Source organism: Nymphaea colorata, chromosome 6, assembly GCF_008831285.2.
Source record: "Nymphaea colorata isolate Beijing-Zhang1983 chromosome 6, ASM883128v2, whole genome shotgun sequence".
In the NCBI taxonomy this organism is placed as follows: Eukaryota; Viridiplantae; Streptophyta; class Magnoliopsida; order Nymphaeales; family Nymphaeaceae; genus Nymphaea; species Nymphaea colorata.
Genome location: NC_045143.1, coordinates 13,138,685 through 13,159,848, shown reverse-complemented (window position 1 = coordinate 13,159,848; position 21,164 = coordinate 13,138,685). Strand labels below are relative to the sequence as shown.

At 37.1% G+C, this 21,164-nt stretch overlaps 1 protein-coding gene across 9 annotated transcripts; it reads left to right on the top strand.

Annotated features, from left to right (window-relative positions):
- The first annotated feature begins 382 nt into the window (after positions 1–382).
- On the top strand, positions 383–8,744 carry LOC116256714 (probable cellulose synthase A catalytic subunit 8 [UDP-forming]). Of its 9 annotated transcripts, none has more exons than XM_031633159.2 (15): positions 383–773; positions 1,654–1,877; positions 2,242–2,437; positions 2,574–2,797; positions 2,873–2,981; positions 3,108–3,309; positions 4,086–4,352; positions 4,433–4,778; positions 4,870–5,007; positions 5,236–5,361; positions 5,444–5,656; positions 5,779–6,043; positions 6,138–6,340; positions 6,678–7,028; positions 7,821–8,744. In XM_031633159.2, the coding sequence occupies exons 2-15, from the start codon at positions 1,800–1,802 to the stop codon at positions 8,403–8,405; spliced, it is 3,303 nt and encodes a 1,100-aa protein (XP_031489019.1). In that variant the 5' UTR covers positions 383–773; positions 1,654–1,799; the 3' UTR covers positions 8,406–8,744. The 9 variants fall into 9 exon arrangements, with proteins under 9 accessions (XP_031489019.1, XP_031489021.1, XP_031489017.1 ...); XM_031633161.2 differs by lacking the exon at positions 383–773 and adding an exon at positions 833–1,064; XM_031633157.2 differs by lacking the exon at positions 383–773 and adding an exon at positions 1,085–1,382.
- The last annotated feature ends 12,420 nt before the right edge of the window (positions 8,745–21,164 follow it).

Sequence of the window (21,164 nt, the reverse complement as noted above, 5' to 3'; positions counted from 1 at the left end):
AAAAATTATTTCTTATTTTTAAATGAACCGGATCGAAACGAGCCCGAACCGAGACCCGGGCTATCGGGCCGGGCCCAGCTGACTGGCACGATCGGGCCGGACCTTACTGGGCCAGCCCGGCCCAATACCCACCCTTATGTCAAAGGAACCTCAAAAAAAAAACGCTGTTGATATGCATTGTGAACAACTCCACTCAAAACATCGGATCAGGTCAACAATTCAGTTTGAACCAACCGAGACGCCGTGGCCTAGTCCAAGCGTAGCCCCGACGCTCACCCCAACCGTCCGAAGGAAGCGTTTGACTTTCTATATCTCTCTCTCTTGACCGGATAATCCAGGGCAGCGCCGCTGCGTGTTGCTTGCCAGGTCAGCTGCTTGGTTATGCAGCTTCTTCTCTCCCTCTCCCTCTCGGCCTTGGAGTGAAGTGCCGGAACGCGAAACCCACTCCAACAACACCCGCACGTATTCAATATGATGCCCCGCACTCCGGAGAAAGCCCTAGAAAATCATTCCGCATTCATTCACAAACCATGCTAATATAGAAACTTTCATTTACGAACCTTGCTAATATAGAAATTGTAGAAATTGGGCCGGATGTTCTGGGCAAGTCCGGCCGATCGAGCCTTAAACTTTCTATATTTGTTGAGTTCAACCGGTCGGCGATTAGTTTGTTGCAGGTTGGCCGAGAAGAAGGAAAAGGAATCTGCGTTTCTTGCGTCAGAATCTTTGAAATACTGTACTTTTTGCGATAGATTTGGTTGATATTTTATAGGGTATGTATATCTTGCGTTTAAGGCTTTCTGTGGGCATTTTTACTCCATGTTGAATTCTTGGAGCTCCCCTGCGAAATTGTAATAACATTTTACACCAATCTTTGCACTTTATAATCTAAGACATTGACAGTTTGTCTATTATATGGCGCAATTGTAGTGTTCTAGTATCTGAAAGTCTCGGGCCTGTTTTCCCTTTTTACGGATTCACGAGCGGTCTTTAACATTGGAAATCCTTAGCTCGTCTGAATAATTCGTCTCCCATTGGTTTACAATTCCCTGAAACGCGATGTGGTAACAGTTTTGATACTCATCTTTAGTTTGTATTCGTGTGTTTTCACCGTGCCAATCTTTCTTGGCAATTGTTTCCAGGCGTTGTTATAACCCGCAAAAAGTCGTGAACTCTTGGCAACTCCGTCTCTTGTATTTGTCGGCAGGCAGTCGTTTTCTTCAAGGGCTTTTTCTGTTGGAAAAGTTAATCTTCTATAGTGGAAAAACGGGTTTCTTTATTCTTTCCATCTTGTCAATTAGTTCATTATTCAAAGAGCTCTTTTAAGATGTTCTGTGGAGGAGCTTCTTTGCTGGCATATCAAGAGGGTCGTTGGGCTGCAGGTACGAGTCAGTGTTTGGGCTTTGCTGCGCTGAAGGAACCCCTTGTATTCCGTGGTTGCTGGTTGTGGCTAAGTTGTAGCGCATGTTTTCTGTTGGAATTCTAGCGTTGGTTCTGGGTCTTGAAGCCTTTGTTTTTTCGTTTGATTAGTGAAAGAAGGAATCGCCCGGAGCTCTTGAATTCCTGCTTCATGTTTTTGGTTTCTGCCGTACCCTTTGGCTGGTAGGTCTCTCTGTTTATAGTTGCTCTAAACAACTTGAATTCTTGCCCCAGGAAACTCAGCACTTGTCTTTGGACAAAGAAAAGAGAATGATATGGTGAAACTAAGAAACCGTGAAATTATCGATGTAAAGGTGGAGCCGAACCATCGCAGCCTGTTTTGTCTCGTGATTTAGCTGAGATTTCACTGAAGCTTGCTAATGGACGCTCATAGGCTAGAATCCCGTGGGAATACCTCTGGTGAGGCACAGTATGGTCCTGAAGGAGGCGTATCTGAGGCTAGTACGCTTTTTCTTATTTTCCTTTTAATGTAATTGAGTTCCTTCTCTGATTTTATGCAGATCCTCCATACTAGAATTTGCTCAATATTTTTTCTTTGGACTTTTGAGAACAATGAGAAAAGATTTTGATTGGCGTCTTCCGTGAGTCATAGTTTCCGTTATGTCATACACATGTTCACATTCCATATTCCTTCTAATATGCTCTGTTAGTTTATTCATGCACATACTATCAGTCTATTACATCTTTCATGCATTTGCTTGTTTGTCCCTTATGATCTTAAAAGCAACCATGTCTTTAATTTGTGATGCTGTTTCACCCTTCAGTTAATACGTTTTGACATGGTGTCCTATTTGAATGCAGCCAACGCATTTGAAGCATCTGAATGGGCAGGTTTGCCAGATCTGTGGTGATGATGTTGGCTTGAACTTAGATGGTGATGTCTTTGTTGCCTGCAATATTTGCTCATTCCCTGTGTGTAGGCCTTGCTACGAATATGAGAGGAAGGATGGGAATCAATCCTGTCCTCAATGCAAGACCATATACAAAAGGCATAAAGGTTTGGAAGAGATAGCTATTATCACGTTGTGCTGTTGATTTAATTAGTAATGGAACTCCTAAAAGAGTTTGTTCTACATGCAATAGGTGCCTTATTATTAAAATGTTTTGTAAGTGTTGTCTTTATCTGCTTGCAGGAAGTGCTCGTGTTCGAAGTGATGAAGGTGAGGATGATGACACTGATGAGGTAGCCAGTGACTTTAACTATTCATCTGGTAATCACAATCGGAAGCAGAAGATAGCAGAGGCAATGATGAGTTGGCAACTGACTTATGGACGACCTGGGGATGGACGGGCACCTGCTTATGACAGAAGGGAGGTTTCACCAAATCAGACCCCTTTACTTAATCATGGCCATGTGGTATGTTCCTTTGTACACTGTTCAGCATTCTTTCCTTATAAAGTGTGCAATAAATGATGATTGGAGAATTTCCAGCTCTCTGGTGAGATACCTGCAGCATCACCAGATCATCATACCATGCCTTCTCCTTCAGTTGGTGGTAGTGCAAAGCGTGTCCATCCGTTGCCTTATGAACTCCAGTCAGGTGTTGTATAAGATACTTTTGTATTCAAGAGATATTTTCTTATTTCTTTATCTGTTTATAATCCAGTCAGCAGAAATATTAGAGCCTTTATTTGAATGAAATAGTTGAAGGTATCTTATCCTGCAGGAAGCATTAGAGCTGTTGATCCAACGAGAGAATTTGGTTCACAGTCCTTTGGAAATGTTGCATGGAAAGAGAGGGTTGACAGCTGGAAATTGAAGCAGAAAAAAAATGTTATTCATGTGATGGGTGGAACTACTGCTGCTTCTGAAGGAAAAGGAGGAGATGTTGATTCTTGTACTGATGTGAACATGGATGACCCCCTATTGTAAGTCCTTGAGCATTGTGCTTGGAATAGATGATTTTGCTTCTACATGAATATATATGATAAACCGCTTAGTTGATCATTAATAATTTTTTAGGTGAAGGAGAACCACTTGGCGTAGATATTGAATTACTTAGTTTATGTAACTATGCTACTATCATTGTCTTAATACCGAGGCTTGTGAGGATGAATTGAATGTGAAAATGATACCTGATGGTGTCGCATATTTAAAATAAAGTGATTTAGCTACTCAACTGCATGTGTTGGTTGGTCTTAGTTGCCTAGCATATGAAAAGGTCTACTTGTCAATCTGTCATCAGAATGAGCATGCATTTGTTCCGAGTACATATTCTTCCTGTTGTTTGTTGCTTGAATTCTTTTTGATATTCTTTCCCTTATTCCATTTTTTGCAAGTTTGTTTCAGCCTTTTCCATATGAAAGAGGAGGCTGTTCTTTCATCCATGAACGGCAAATTGCATTCAATGAATTGCCTTTTCATGGGAAGAGTCTTCCTGTGGGTGGCCGTCTCACTCCTTTGTGCTTAAATTAAAAAACATTTCACCGTGAGATGCATTGCCTCCACACATATGTTATAATGCTAAAATTAGAAAAATTTGGATCTTAAAGTATTTTAGAATGATAGGATCCATGCTATGATAGGCTATCAGTTATTTATATCATTGTACATATTCAAAGAAGTTCGTCTACTTTTTCCTGCATATAATTTTTTGCCTTGGTTTTTAACAGAGATTTCTTACTGTTTTCCTTTCTCAACATAGGAATGATGAAGCCCGTCAGCCACTTTCAAGAAAGGTTCCTATTCCTTCATCGCGAATAAACCCATATAGAATGGTTATTGCTCTTCGGCTTGTTATCCTTGCTTTTTTCTTGCATTACCGAATCACAAATCCTGTGAGAAATGCCTATGCATTGTGGCTGATCTCTGTGGTATGTGAGATATGGTTTGCCATATCCTGGATATTGGACCAATTTCCAAAATGGTTCCCGGTAAACCGTGAGACTTATCTGGACCGCCTCGCACTTAGGTGAGATTTCATACCTCATCTACTTCAGATCGACTATTGAATAATTCAAATTGTTAGTGTCAAGTTATTGTGGGCTGCAGGTATGACAGAGAAGGAGAACCTTCTCAGTTGGCTGCGGTTGACATTTTTGTCAGTACAGTTGACCCATTAAAGGAGCCTCCACTTGTCACAGCCAACACTGTTCTCTCAATTCTTGCAGTTGACTATCCTGTGGACAAGGTCTCATGCTATGTGTCCGATGATGGAGCTGCCATGTTGACATTTGAAGCTCTTTCAGAAACCTCTGAATTTGCTAGGAAATGGGTTCCTTTTTGCAAGAAGTACAATATTGAGCCTCGTGCCCCAGAGTGGTACTTTGCCCAGAAAATAGACTACCTGAAGGACAAAGTTCAAACTTCATTTGTGAAGGATCGCAGGGCCATGAAGGTAATTGGTTATTGATTTGATGTTCATAGACCACCTTGATACCCGAACACTCATAACAGGTTCTTTACTTGTTCCTTATGTTTGTCCTTAGAGGGAATATGAGGAGTTCAAAGTTCGTGTCAATGGTTTGGTGGCCAAAGCACAGAAGATTCCTGATGAAGGATGGATCATGCAAGATGGCACTCCATGGCCTGGAAATAACACCAGAGATCATCCAGGAATGATTCAGGTATGCTGGATGGACATAGCTTTCCTCTGGTAGTGGAACTTGAATTACCAACTATTCTTCAAAAGGGATCATCATAATCTGTAGAAAACAAAAATTTGTTTTCATTATTGGCAGTTGTTTTTAGCATATTATGTTGGTCATGCTTTCGCATGGAAATTTTGTAGTTCATTGAGGTGACTATTTCACATGTTTTCATCAAGTTTTGCCGTCTTCATTCACACTGTGTAGGTTTTCTTGGGCCAAAGTGGAGGGCTTGACAGTGAAGGAAATGAACTTCCACGACTTGTCTATGTGTCTCGTGAGAAGCGTCCAGGCTTCCAGCACCACAAGAAGGCTGGTGCTATGAATGCCCTTGTATGTACCGATACACAAGTGTATTCTTTAGCTATGTAAAACCAGTCAATATGTAATAGTGCTCATATACTCTTGTTTGCAGGTCCGAGTGTCAGCTGTTCTGACCAATGGTTCCTATCTTTTGAATCTTGATTGTGATCACTACATCAACAACAGCAAGGCCTTGCGTGAAGCTATGTGTTTTTTGATGGATCCAAACCTTGGGAAATCAGTTTGCTATGTACAATTCCCACAGAGATTTGATGGTATTGATAAGAATGATAGATATGCAAATCGCAACACAGTGTTTTTTGACGTGAGTTTTAGCTCTGACTTCCATGCTGTTTTCCCTTTTTGGTTTGTTTCTAATTGTTTCATACTTGTTTGTGCTTTTCCATATTTCGAGATTCTGATGGTCTTTCTTCTTTGCTGTCCTAGATCAACTTGAGAGGTCTGGATGGTATTCAAGGTCCTGTTTATGTTGGCACTGGGTGTGTGTTCAACAGAACAGCTTTGTATGGGTATGAGCCCTCTCTAAAGAAAAAGCACAAACCTGAAAGTTTTCTGTCAAAATTGTGTGGTGGATCAAGGAAGAAGGGGTCAAAATCAAGTAAAAGCCATCTTGACAAAAAGAAATCAAATAGGCACGCTGATTCGACAGTGCCTATCTGCAATCTTGAAGACATAGAAGAGGGGGTTGAAGGTGTGTTACTCAGTTGCAGTTTAAGATGAAGTTCTGGCTTCTAAATGTCCACCTTCTTCTTTATTTTGACATTTCGATTTTCTTTGTTTGATAGGTGCTGGATTTGATGACGAGAAGTCACTGCTGATGTCCCAGATGAGCTTGGAGAAAAGGTTTGGTCAGTCGGCTGTCTTTGTTGCCTCTACCTTAATGGAGAATGGAGGTGTGCCACAGTCTGCAACTCCCGAGTCCCTCCTTAAGGAAGCTATTCATGTCATAAGCTGTGGCTATGAGGACAAGACAGAATGGGGAACTGAGGTAAATGGGTCAAGTCAATTCTGTGTTTTCGTGCATCCAAAGGCTTTTCGTTTTACTTAACAAGGATGACGTTTTTATTGGGATTGCTTGCATTCATTCCTAGTGCCAAATATTCTATTTGTACTTTCTCAGATATACACAGGACTATTTGATTTTTAGGGAACTGCTTACTTGGTTTTTGTTTAGGTGAAGTCTTATTGTCTAAATTTCCAGAAGTTCCTACTGTCCTGAAGTTTACTTCAGGCAAATCTTTGCTTTTGGTTGACTTGGAAACCTTCCAAGTCATACATGTGCAGGCAGCTCCTACTAATGAGACACCATAATGATGACTTGACAGATTGGCTGGATCTATGGGTCGGTCACTGAGGATATCCTTACCGGATTCAAGATGCATGCTCGTGGTTGGAAATCAATCTACTGCATGCCTGATCGCCCTGCTTTCAAAGGTTCTGCACCCATCAACCTTTCAGATCGTCTGAACCAAGTTCTGCGTTGGGCTTTGGGTTCAGTTGAAATTCTGTTCAGTCGTCACTGCCCTATATGGTATGGATATGAAGGGAGACTAAAATGGCTCGAGCGATTTGCATATATTAACACTACAATCTATCCTATTACCTCCATTCCTCTTCTTGCTTATTGTACATTACCAGCAGTGTGTCTCCTCACAGGAAAGTTCATTATTCCGCAGGTATGACCTATCCTTGTTGAAAACTAGAGCGTGTTTTTCAAGCATTCTCATGCACTAAATGCATCACATGTAAACGAGTTTCATAACATGAAAGTAAACCGGCAAACCTAGAATACAACAAATTCAGAAATTTTGGCGTAGCTTGCCGCTCTTAAATTGACAAGCCATGAATTTGTACATTGACCAATTGACATGCTAAGCTTGAGAAGTTTCAAGGTATTGAGATTTCTGTTTTTGTGACTAAAACCAAGACATCAGTAGTTTACTGATGCAAGGAAGAAGAAACATGCCCAAGTACAGAAAAGACTTTCGCTAGCTTTTAGGGAGTCATGGTTGACCTGGATATGAGGTGCCACAGACAATGTTTCCCTGTTTTTTAGCTATGGTTGAAATCCTCCTTAAAGTTTTGCTCTCATGCTTGTTCAGAAAGTCCCCACATAATGTTTCCCTGTTTTGGCATCCATGATTGAAATCCTCAAAGTATTTCTCACATGCTTGATCAGAAAGTCGCCACATGGTTTCAGCCTTGTAGTGAGCCATATGATCTCTGCGTATCATTCATCTAGTGTCAGCTAGAATATGTGAACCCTGGGTATCTTTTACCTTGATCAGCTTAATATCTAACACCAAATCACCTAGCGCGGGATCTGGAGTCCTAGCCAGATGTGGACTAGAAAGATATCATTCCCCAACTAAACTTTGTATGTCTTGGGAGGGACGTTGGATGGTGCTTCTGATATGCATTTGGACAGCTAAACACCCTTGCTTTTTTTTTTTTCTACTTTATTGCAGATCAGCAACTTTGCGAGTATTTGGTTCATTGCCCTCTTCCTTTCTATTTTTGCCACTGGAATTTTGGAGATGCGGTGGAGTGGTGTAGGAATTGATGAATGGTGGAGAAATGAGCAGTTTTGGGTTATTGGAGGTGTGTCAGCCCATTTGTTTGCTGTATTCCAAGGTTTGCTAAAAGTCCTTGCTGGAATAGACACCAACTTCACTGTCACTTCAAAAGCTTCGGATGATGAGGGTGATTTTGCAGAGCTTTACATGTTCAAATGGACAACCCTGCTGATTCCTCCGACCACCCTCCTCATAATCAATCTGGTTGGTGTTGTTGCTGGCATATCTTATGCAATAAACAGCGGGTACCAGTTATGGGGTCCACTTTTTGGGAAACTTTTCTTTGCATTCTGGGTAATTGTTCACCTATATCCCTTCCTAAAAGGTTTAATGGGTCGTCAGAATAGAACTCCCACCATTGTTGTTGTTTGGTCTGTCCTTCTTGCTTCTATTTTCTCCCTGTTGTGGGTCCGCATTGATCCATTCACGACCAGGGTAACTGGACCAAGCACGCAGCAGTGTGGAATCAACTGTTGAGGGATGGTCTCTAGACTGGTTATTTGAAGGGCGCTATGACGGTTTCAGCCATTCTCGTCTAGATGGTGGTTCTGCTTTCCAATGCCAAACGTAAGTACTTTAAGCAGTGAACATTTTGTTCTGGGGTCTGTCTCTAGTTCAACTGTAGTTGTCCATAAATGTATAAACGTTTTTATATTCTTAATAAGTCTAGTTTCTCGGGGCTCCACCTGTTTATATGTTACTGTTGGACCCATGAGATCCCATGTCAATTAAACATTGGGAATGGACCATGGTCTGTACTCTCTTGTTCAAAGGGCTGTTTCAAATGGAATATAAGATGAGAAAACTTAGAGATGAGAGCCATCTCCTTTTTCTGCCTCTTTCTTCTTTGCTTCCAACCATACGACCGAGAAGCTTCACGTTTTCTCTTGTGAATTGGTTTTACCATCCGGAGTGCTTTCTCCTTGGAAGATTGGAGTGTCGATATGAATCTGCCTCCAATCTGTTTCTGAAATCATCATTCCTAGAAATAGAAGTGTGGTTGGTTTCTGTTCGGGGTATGGAGCTTTTGGAGTTCAAAGAGCAAAGGCACACACTTCCTAATATACTTTGAGAGGTTGTAGCATTTGCAACTTTATTGATTGCAGATCAGAGGGGTTCAATACTGCAAATATTTACTGGTTTCCATAATACTGCAAATATTTACTGCTTTCGATACTGCAAATATTTATTGGCTTCTGAAAGAACGTCAGTTCTGATGAACAACACACGCCACTTTGTTCAAGTAACACCTCAATGGTTGGAGTGAAGTTGGCATAGTAGGGCTAACCTTTTGCCGTCATGCGGATCGCACATAGTTTATGTACCCATAAGCAACAAGAAAGCTCGTCTTCACCGGCACGTTTTTCAGGCTGCAATCTAATATTTACTAATTTTAGGGGCATGAAGATGATAGTCCTCAACGAACACTCTGTTGTTGCCATTCTAACCATGGTCAAAAGGTCCTTACTGAATTTTCAATATGAAAAGAATAGAGAAGACAGAAGATAATAACACCAAAAATGTTCTTGCATGAGAAAAAATTAATTTCTTTCCACATTTGGACTTTGTAGCTACGATGAAATCAAAAGTCTTGCTAGGACAACTTGGTCTTTTGAAGGCACTTGATAAGAACATTGCATCAGAACATGCATTTTCTGCAATTCTTGTTTCAAGAATACATAGTGTGATTATGCCTAGCGATTTTAAATCTAAGAGCAACATATATAGTTGCATCATGTTTCCTGAAACAAAAGCATAGTAGTCTTCAATCACGTGTTTTAATAGCATGTATATTATGAACACCATATTCTTCTTGTCAAACACCTTCTTTGCATTTTTTTTTTAGATGGTTAGAGTTATGCATCACAAAGTATCAAGTGGTCATAGGTACATTGAGTGGCAAATAATACTTCACTGTCATTTGGATCGACATGAGGGTCTAACTACATTGCATTGCCAGAATCCATGATGTATATTTGAAATAGGTTGACCTCCTTGCTCTCTCATGTTACAATCCTCTTTCGCTCTGAGGCCCCCTTTCTCCTCAGTTCACAGAGACAAAATGTAGGACTGGTGCCAACAGTTCATCACAAAAGAAAGAACTCACCGAGCCAAGATCCCTAAATAATACTAAGATAACAGAAAAGAACTGTCTTTTCTGTATACTTTTCCCAGTTTCATTGCTACCATGGGCCTTGCACAATCGATCAAATCATATAGATACCCCTTCAACATAGGTCATCGAAAGGATCTCAGACGAGCCACCAAAGCACGAAAGCTAGGATCATTCAGAAAATTGATTCCTATTCAAAGAGTGCATAACCACATGGATAAGCTTCAAATAACATAGTGTATGGACATAATTAGTGGTAGTGGGACATCAAAAGTAGAGAGTTCATAGGAAACTTTGAGTCACTCTGCATATAATGCATCCTTACCTTCAGGTGAACAACCAAGTCAAAGCTATTAACAAAACCTTGATTTTTATTATTAAGAGAACTATGTGAGCTAGAAAGGACTGGTAGGAAAGGCTGTATAGCACATCGTGGACTTACAGAACTGCCATCCAAAGGTCCTACAATTTCCAGTCTTTGAGATGGTGTATCAAACAAAGGGTTTTACTTTTGTAGATGCAAGTACTATCTCTAAGAATAGTGGCAGCACTGGAGTTGCCTTGAAGCCTAAATGCCTAGACTTGAAGAGTTGGATATATTAGATGAAAAGAAACCTATTGCAGCATGCTGAAATATATAGCATAAGTATTAAATGTTATATGTGTCAATCCATTACAGAATGATCGTTTAAATTCGAAGATATGATTTTCAAATTAATTCAGCATGTAAAGGGACAAACTTTTGGCAAGTAGAAACGAAACTAGCATTATCTGCATGACATTTGACATCTCTTATATGGAAGCTCTTGTGGGCAAGCTAATGTCATTTGAACCAAACTTTGCAGTATGATTGTTGAGAGAAATATTTATTAGTTTGGGGTAGTTAGTTGCAATTTATGAACACTATTAATTTGATGCACAAATCTGTAATGAGGAGGAATTCTCAATAATTTTTTACTATCTCTATTAGGGTTAATAAGAAGATGATTTTCTCTTTTCTTCCAACCTAATTCAACATGGTATTAGAGCCTTAACAATTCTAGGGCATGAGACGTCAATCAGGGTATGAATTGCATACAAGTCATTGTGTTCTACATCCACAAGAGGCTTCTGTTCTATCACCTTCTCAACCCTTCAATCAGGGTTTCACCTGGTTCTGACCGAACCAAAACGTGCTGTGTTGGAGAAGCACTAGCACCAGCATCGACACAGGTGCAACACGGGTGCGGCAGCCATTTAGAAGCACCTAGGTGAGGTAGATGAGATGACCTCCATGATATTTGCATTCTACTAACGTAAGTTGTATACTTCAACTACAACTTGAGATCTTTATCTTTACACTACGGTGATCAGACATTGTCTAGTATTATGCATGTGTAAATATGCATTTGATATGCTTAATGCACGTAGATCCTTATGTTGTTTCAAGCAGAAGGCATACTAGGAGCAAAAGATGGTTGCTAGATTTTTCACTGGATTATCTCCTAAACACTTAGTGGTTGAAGTACAAATGTTGATTGGATTTGATATTCTCATATTGGTTGATGCATATAATCAGTTGACCTACCATGTTGTCACTCTTCTCCAACCTCAGTCTGACTCTTAGACCTCTGCTCTTGTTCTTTCTTATGGTTATGAACATAGTACTACATAGAATATTAGAAGAAGATATGACATGTGTGCCAAAGATAGATGAAGTTTTCAATTTACTTTTTGTGGAAAGCATGGACATTTTGTTGTTGATGCTTCTTATTTGAGTGATAGAATTGTTGGTCATTAAATACACATAAGATAAACTAAGAAATAAAATTGCTAAACTCATGATCAGCTAACACCACCGGAATTTCAGTGATCTTTTGAGTCATTTCTCTGATAGTTGTCAGGCTTTCATTACCTGGAAATACCTCAACCAAAAATATAGTTGTTTCACTATTTCATTCTCCTGCCTAAGATGCCATACTTGTCACTTCAATCATAGCTTTAGCTTCCAAGCACACCTAGCCCATGGCACTTCATAATTGTATTGTTGTAATGTCTTTCAAAATCATTGTGATCTCAAAATGTCTAAACTAAAAGGTGTTGGTTTGATAGCTCCACTTCATAAGCATATCAATTGTCATTTGACGAACTTTGAAATGGCCATTGTCTAGAGTCCTGCTAAAGTGTATCTTCCTTGGCCACCCGTTCTAGAATATGTTCATCTAATTGTGCCAATGGAGCACTAATCGCCAATGATAGCACCAACAAAATTTTACTTTTGAAAAATAGTAATAAACTGCTATCATTTAAACCTTTGCAGAACCTAAACAAAAATTGCTAATTTGCATATTAAATCATTGCATCTACTTAGTGAATAGAAAATCATTGTCTACTTATATCTACTTTAGATGCTAACGAGATACCAAATAATATGCTTTTTGCTTCTATCTCTATAGTGAACAGATTTGCTGGAATCTAACATTGTGAAGACCCTTCTCAGTTTTCCTTTTTCTATTGTAATGTAATAATGCTCCTTTAAAATTCTCCTATTACATGTAAGGCAATTTAATTGAGAACAAGATTTTCATTTGTCATTAAATGATTGTTTACAAATATAAGAGTATAAGTAAAATAGTTTCATACAAATGTACCATACATAACTTAAAATAAATCTTATTTGCATTTAACCCATCCACTCATCCTTGCACTTGTTTTTTCTCCTCTCCTTACATCCCTCTTCTATCCCCTTTCTCCTTGCAACCACCTCTTATTCTTATCACCTCTCAACTCCCCTGGTATCCTCTCACCAAAACTTCATCTTTCCTCTCAAGTTCCATCTTCTATTCTCTACTCTCAACTTTTCATTTTCCTCCAATTTCATCATATTTTATTATTTCTACTAGCTTCCTCCTCTATCTTCTCAAGTTCCACCCTTTTTCTCTTGTCCCTATTTCCCTCCCATTTATTTCTCCCACCCCTCTTCTTTTCTCCTCTATATTTCCAACCCCTTTGTAAACAAACCACAAAATCTCTCTCACTGCTTTCAATACTTGCATAGAACAACAATTTACTTATAACAAAGTCTTACAAATCAGATCACCCAAGGAAAATTACAAAAATCAAAGGAATAACAGGTAATAAACTGAGTAGAGAGTGAGCTATTGGAGTCACCAATGACTAGAAATCTAGCCGTTGGAGATACCAATAACTAGTCTCTCATCAGTTGAAATATAAGTAGCTGATAAAAAAAAGGTAAAAATAAAAAGATAAAAAGTTCATCAAAAGAGAAATTTAAAAAACAAGAATAAGAAATATAAAATTACACTATTACCCCTTATGAATTTCATATTTCTAACACCCCCTTCAAACTTATAGTGATATTATTGGAAGTTTGCCTAGAAGAAAAGCAAATCTAGGAGCTCCAAGCCTTTGGTGAAGAAGTCTGCTAGTTCATCTTCTGAGAGAACATATGGAAGTTCAATGTTTTTTTCAAAGAAATTTTCTCACGTAGTGACAATCCATTTCAATGTGCTTGGTTCTCTCATGGAATGTATGATTACTTGCTATGTAGATGACACTTTTATTGTTTAACTGGCTTCTCAATAATGATTCTCATGTCCTTGATAAGACTTTTCAACCAGATGATCTCCACTGTGGTAGTAGCCGTTGCACAATATTCTAATTTTGTAGATGATAGAGATATCTTGTTGTTTCTTGTATGTTGGAATTGACTAGCAACATGCACTACATGAGCTATGTTAGGCCTTGTAATAGTTAGATATGAAAGAGCTCCAACAAGTTGTCAATATGGCGTGGGATTCTCAAGAGATTTGCCATCATTGGTTCTCATCTTTGCACCTATTACTTTAGGTGTCTCAACAATCTTGTTATCTATTAGTCCCAACCTAATGTTTGTAGCAAACTTTATTTGAGATAATAAGTATCCTTTCTGAGCATAACTTACCTCAATGCCAAGAAAAAAGGTGAGAAAACCCAAATCAGTCATATGAAACTATTCTTTTAAGAATGTCTTAATTTGGATTACTCATTCACTGTCACTTCCTTTGGTTATCATGTCATCAACATAAAGCACAAGAATGACAATACCTTTATCTGATTTTTTGATGAAAAGAGTTATGTTTGAATAACATGATTTGAACTTACATTCAATCATGACCTTACTAAACATGTCATACCATGCCCTAGGAGCTTGCTTTAGCCCATAAAGAGCTTTTCCCAATCGAAAAATTTTGTCATTTGGAACTTGATAACCATCTGGAGGAATCATGTATACTTCTTCTTCTAGATTTTCATTTAAAAAGACATTTTTTACATCCATCTCAAAAATAGACAAATTTTTAATGGCAGCTATGGCTATAAGATTTCTAATAGAGTTCATACGAGCTACTGGGGCAAAGGTGTCCTCATAGTCTATATCATATTCTTGTGAATATCCCTTGGCAACTAATCTAGCTTTGTACCTTTCAAGTGACCCATAACTCTTAGTTTTGACCTTAAAGACTCATCTACAACCTATTGCTTTCTTTCCCTTGGGAAGAGATTTTATTTCTCATGTCCTACATTTTTCTAATGCCTCTAATTCTATGTCCATGGCCTTTTTCCAATTATACTTTGTGCTGCTTCATAATATGTAGATGACTCATCATAAGAGTGAATCCTAGTCACACATTTCTTAAATTTGGAAGAGAATGACTTATAGGAGATTGTTCATCAACATGATCTCTAACAATATCTTTTGTTCCTTTTGTAACATATGTAATAAGTTCTTTTATAAGCTCACAACTTTGATATGAAGTAGGAATATCCCTCATAGGTTCTTCTTCCACACTGATGTAACCTGGTCATCTTCAAAATCATTCACACAAGCTAGTAGTAATACATATAGGAAGGCATAGTCAGCATCATCCTTAGATCTATTTTCTCAAAACATTTTTCTTGTTCAAGAAAAACCACATTTCTTGAAACATAAAGTTTATCTTGTTTGATAGTATAACATCTATATCTTTTTTGACTTTCTGAATATCCAATAAAAACACATTGTATGACATTAGGTGATAGTTTATCCTCTTGGTTGTTTCAAATAAAACTTTTACACCCAAACACTTCCGGTCTATTATAATTATGTTCAATATTATAAAGAGTTTGAAACAGAGTACTATTATTTAGAACCTTGAATGACATCTTATTAATAAGATAGAATGAGGTAAGAACTGATTCAGCCCAAAATTTTTAGGAACCCCTTTTGCTATAAGAATATTGTAGCAGTTTCAATAATATGTCTACGTTTTCTTTATGAAATTCCATTTTGCTGAGGCTTTCTTAGACAAGATTTCTGATGTTCAATTCCATTTTCTTTTAAATAATTTTCAAACAGTTTTGAAACATAATTTCCACTAGAATCAGTTCTAAGAATTTTGATATTTGTTTAAAATTGATTCATGATTAATTGACGACAAACTGTGAAATTTAAGAAAACTTCATATTTATGTTTGAGAAAATAGATCTACACATATCTAGTTTAATCATCAATAAGTATAACATAATAAGAATAACCACCTTTGGATATCACAAGAATTGGACTCCACATGTCTGAATGACTAAGTTCGAAGGGTGCTTTGCTTACAAAAGTTTTTTCTCTAAATGGGAAGGAATTCATTTTTTCAAAAATGCATTCATTACATATAAGTTTTTCATTACATATCATTGTCCGAAAAGATACATATGACATTTTTTCTATACTGGTATGCCCCTTATGCTAAACATTAATGTCGTCTTTCTTTACAGTATTGCAAGAAAAGCTTGTTAAGTCCAAAAATTCCATATAGTAAAAGTCGCCTCTTCTAATTCCTTCCCAAATCATCTTCCCTGATATTTGGTCATGTACAAAACATTTTTCTTGTGAGAAGGTAATCCTACACCCACGATCAGCAAATTGAGATAAAATAAAAGATTTAAATATAGTTTGGGAATGCATCTCAGATTTGGAATTTTAGAACTTTTGTCATTTTGTTTTTTTTTTTTTTAAAAAATCTCCAATGCTTTTAATTTTCAAATAAGTCTCATCAGTGGTTTGGAACAAAGCAAGGAAAATTTGTAGTTCTAGAGTTTAAAAGACATTGTTCTTATGGAGTCATATGAAAAGAAACTCCATAATCCAAAAGCCAATTAAAAGTACCTTCACCAGTGGCAGTTATGGCTTTGATTGTTGATGGGCTTCCTTTGAAATAAGATTGAAGTGCTTCAACAAGTTTATCAAGTGACATGCTTCAAACTAACTTTTCTTCTTTGGTATGCTGATTTTTAGCAAAAGCAGTCGTTTTGTCAAACTTTCTCAATTTGGGACACATAGGTTTAATGTATTCTGGTTCATGACAATGAAAACATATAATGTTCTTGCTTGATTCTTCATAAAATGAGGAGGTTTATATGTCTTCACTTGGTTTCCTGGCTTGGAAACTACCAAAACACTATCACTTGTCTCTTTGACGTCCATGAATCTATTTTTTTCCATAATCAATTCAGTTAGAGCCTCATTTATAGTGGGTACAATCAATCTATGAACAGAGAAGTTCTAACAATGTCAAAGTCAGTTCTTATCCCTATAAGAAAGACATAATTTTTTTTTCTTGGATTTAATAGAATGTCATGAGGATCTCTAGACTTCGGCTCAAAAATAGAGAGTTGATCCCATAATTGAGAAAACTTAGCATAATATGATTTTTCACCTTGCTACAATTTCAAAATTTTGACTTGAATGTTCCATTTCTGAGCCACATCCTTCATGTTATGTGTCTCTCTTAAAAAATCCCATGCTTGATTAAACAAGTCAAATTTAGCTAATTGTGCACTAACAGAAATATTAACACTATTAAGCAACCATGACATTGCTTTATGTGATTTGTCTTCCATTCCTTTCACTTTTTATCAAAATCTTTAACAGCCTTATCTTTTTTTGCTCCTTCCAATTTCTTTATCTTTCCATTAATAATTTTAGTGAGACTTAACATGGGCTCTATGTTAAGAAATATGATTTCTTATTGTTGTTATCTCTTAATTAGGTATTATCTTAGTTAAGAGTTAGTTTAGGATTAGTTAGGATTTAGTTTAGGATTTAGTTTATTTCTTTCTTTTCTCTTTATTTTTTATTTTTTATTTTTTTATTTTTATTTTATTACTGCCAAACTAGTCGTTGGCAGTTCCAACAGCTCTATTAAGAGCCGTTGGAACTAGCTCAACGGCTAGTTCAGCTCCTCTCTTCTTATTCCCTCTTGTATATATTCTTGTAACAGTCTTTGTAAAGATAAGCTGTGTTTTACAGCCTTTATATGTTATAATTGAATCAGTTTTATCCTTCCTCACTTGGCCTTAGTGCCTCTTTATTGCTAAATACATATTTTGTGACTGTTATAGTCACTTTTTACATGGTATCAGAGCGTGCTGATTCTTGAAGCCTATCAAAGGCTGTTGCTGTTATTTCTAGTTGCTGGTTTGTTGAAGAGATTCTTTTGTGCTAGTGGATATCATCTCTTGGAGGCATTTGTCGTGGCTGCTCACCAACTATTTGGTGAAATTTCTAGAAGATTTTCTTCTTGACTTACTTGGAGATTATTGTTTCAAATATTGCTCTCATGGAGGATTCCAAAGTTTCAATTGAAGGAGGAAGTTATTATGCTCCATACAAGCTTGATGGAACCAATTATAAGTTATGGGCAAAATGCTTGAAAATGCATATCAAAGGAAAATATATATGGGGCTTCATAAGAGGTATGTCTATCCCTCCTTCTCTTATGTTAACCAAAGTAGAAAATGGGATCGAGAAACAACTAGATGAAGAGGAAAGACAAAATGCCATAAATGAATATTACAAAAAATTAGATGATTGGGAAGCCAAGAATTTTAGGATTAAAGAATGGATTTATGGGAGTATTGAACCTTGGATTGCTCAAAATCTTATGTATTATGAAAAAGCTAGTGAAGTTTGGGAATATCTCAAGGGAATGTTTACTCAAAAAGACATGGCCTGTAAGTATCTTTTGATTCAAAAGGCCCAAAAGATCAAACAAGGAGAGAAAAATCTTAGAGAATATTGTATGGAAATCTCTAGTGTGTGGAATGAGTTGGATCAACTTAGTCTCACACTAGGGATGGATTGCAAGTGCCATGAGATTAAAAGAAATGAAGTTGATGAATTTAGGTTTTTTCAATTTCTTCAAGGGCTACGACCTGAATTTGAACAAATAAGGTCAGCCCTTCTTTCCCTAGCCTCTCCTCCACTCATTCATGAACTACTTACAAAGCTAAGTGGAGAAGAAACTAGAATGAAACTATCCAAAGAAATGGATAAGGATAGTGTTCTTATTTCAAAACAAGAAGAAGAAAGAGTCTTAGCCGCCTCTAGACCCCGAAACAACATCAAATCCTTTAGACCTCCTCACTTTAGAAATCAAAATAGAGGAGAATATAAAGTTGTTTGTCACTATTGACATGAACCGGGTCACATATGACCTAGTTGTCCAAAGTTGAACAACAATGAAGGACAATCTCGAAATCATGGAGGAAATTTTTCAAAGGAAGAACTTCATATCCTCAAGGAGGGCAACACAACCGGGGAATTTCATATCCTCAAGGTGGACAACACAACACTAGACAATTTGATCAAAGAAGGGCTGCAAATGTTGCAAATGAAGGATGTGATCTTTCATCAATCTCCACAACGTTGAATCAAATCATGATGGCCCTTCAACCCATGATCAAGGACTCAAATTCCGGAGCACTAGCAAGAACCGCATCCATCTCCAACACTCCTGGTATGTTTTCTTGGCTTTTAGATTCCGGTGCATTTTTTCATATGACACCAAATATATTATCTTTGACCAATTTTGAACAAACAAGAAAAGAATCAAATGTAGTTACCGTCGATGGTACTTCTTTGAGTGTTAAAGGGATTGAGAATTTTGAAAAAGAATTTGGAAAACAAAAATTTTTTGTTCCAAAAGTTAGTTATATCCTTAAACTTAACCTTAACTTACTTTCTGTGTCGCAAATCTTAGAACTTGGTTTTGATGTAATTTTCTCATCAAATAAATGTTTGGTGCAGGATCACCAAACTGGGAGAGTGATTGGGGAAGGTTTTAGAAAAGGGGAGCTCTACTACATTGACAATTTAAAAATTTTGTCACTATGTCGAAAATGTGAACATCAATGTTTGGCACCAAAGATTAGGTCATGCAAACATTAGAAAATTGTCTATGATGAGCCCTATCAAGGACATTTGTAAGGACATTTGTATTGAGAACTTTAAATGTAATGATTGCATACATGAAAAAATGAAATCCTTATCTTTTGGACAAAGAAATTTCTTCTCTTCTTTGCCTTTTGAGCTTGTTCATTCCGATGTATGGGGACCATCTCCTATCATGTCAAAAGAAGGATTGTCATATTATGTAATCTTTGTTGATGATTTCACTAGGTATTGTTGGATATATTTCCTAAGATATAAATATAAAGTTTTTGAGATATTCAAAAATTTTCACAAGTTGGTACAAACACAGTTCAATGCCAAATTAAAAATTTTAAGGACCGATTCTGGGGGAGAATACATTTCAAATGAGTTCAAAAGGTATTTGGAAAACTATGGTATAGTTCATCAAAAATCATGTTCAAGAACACCTCAACAAAATAGACTTTCTGAAAGAAAACATAGGCACATAATTGAAACAACAAGAACTCTTCTTATTACCAAAAATGTGCCTAAAAACTTTTGGGCTGAAACAACTCTTGCCTCTGTTTATCTCATAAACAGAATGCCTTCAAAAGTTTTAAACAATACAACCCCATTTGAAAAACTATTTAAGTATGAACCCGATTTTAATAGACTTCGTGTTTTTGGATGCAAATGCTTTGTTTTTAATGACAAGACTGATAAACTAAGTTCAAAAGTTGTTGAATGTGCTTTCATTGGTTATTCTGAGACACAAAAAGGCTACAAATGTTATGATCCAATCAAAGACAAGATCATAGTTTCAAGAAATGTAAAGTTTTGTGAAGATGAAAATGGATTTAAAAATTATGGAGGATCACAACACAACAATGATTATTCATTTTTATTTAAATATCTCTCTCAATATGATGATGAAATGCATGATGTTGATGGTAGTAACACTGATGATAATGATAATAGAGTAGCCAAGGATATAATCACATATCGTAGAAGAAACCAACAACAAGATGTTGGTGAGGAAGAATATCATGAGACTTGTGATCTCCAACCAACTCCAACTCCAAGTGAGGAAAACCTTAGAAGACCCACTAGAAATGTAAGACAACCTAATAGGTTTGTCATACGAAACTTTTACCCCAACACATAGAGCTAGAATTAATGTCATTCATTCTCACTTTGAACCTTCTACGTTTAATGAAGCCTCCAAATATATTGAGTGGAAGAATGCCATGTTAGAAGAATTGGATGCTTTGAGAAAAGTCCAAACTTGGGAAATACAAGATTTACCCAAAGGGAAAAAGACTATTGGATGCAAGTGGATATACAAGGTGAAAACTAAAAGCGATGGATCTCTAAAGAGATACAAAGCAAGGCTTGTTGTCAAAGGATACACTCAAGAATATGGTATTGACTATGATGAAACATTTGCCCCTGTAGCTAGAATGACTACTGTTAGGACACTTATTGCTTTAACATCTATTAAAAACTGGAATATCTACCAAATGAATGTTAAAAATGTCTTTTTAAATGAAGACCTTATGGAAGGAGTCTATATGGAAGTTCCACCAGGGCTGTCAATTTCTCAAGGGAAAGTTCTTAGACTTAAGAAGACTCTTTATGGCCTCAAACAAGCTCCTAAAGCTTGGTTTGATCGTTTTAACTCTGTTATTTCTGATTATGGGTTTCATTCTTGCTTAACTGACACTGCCTTGTTTGTTAAGTATACTACTGCAGGTATCATAATTCTTCTACTGTATGTTGATGATATGATTATTACAGGTAGTGATAAGGAAAGTATTAGAGAATGTAAGAAATTACTACAAGAAACTTTTGAAATGAAAGATTTAGGTTTTCTAACATATTTCTTGGGTATTGAGGTTGCATATTCTACTAGAAAATATTT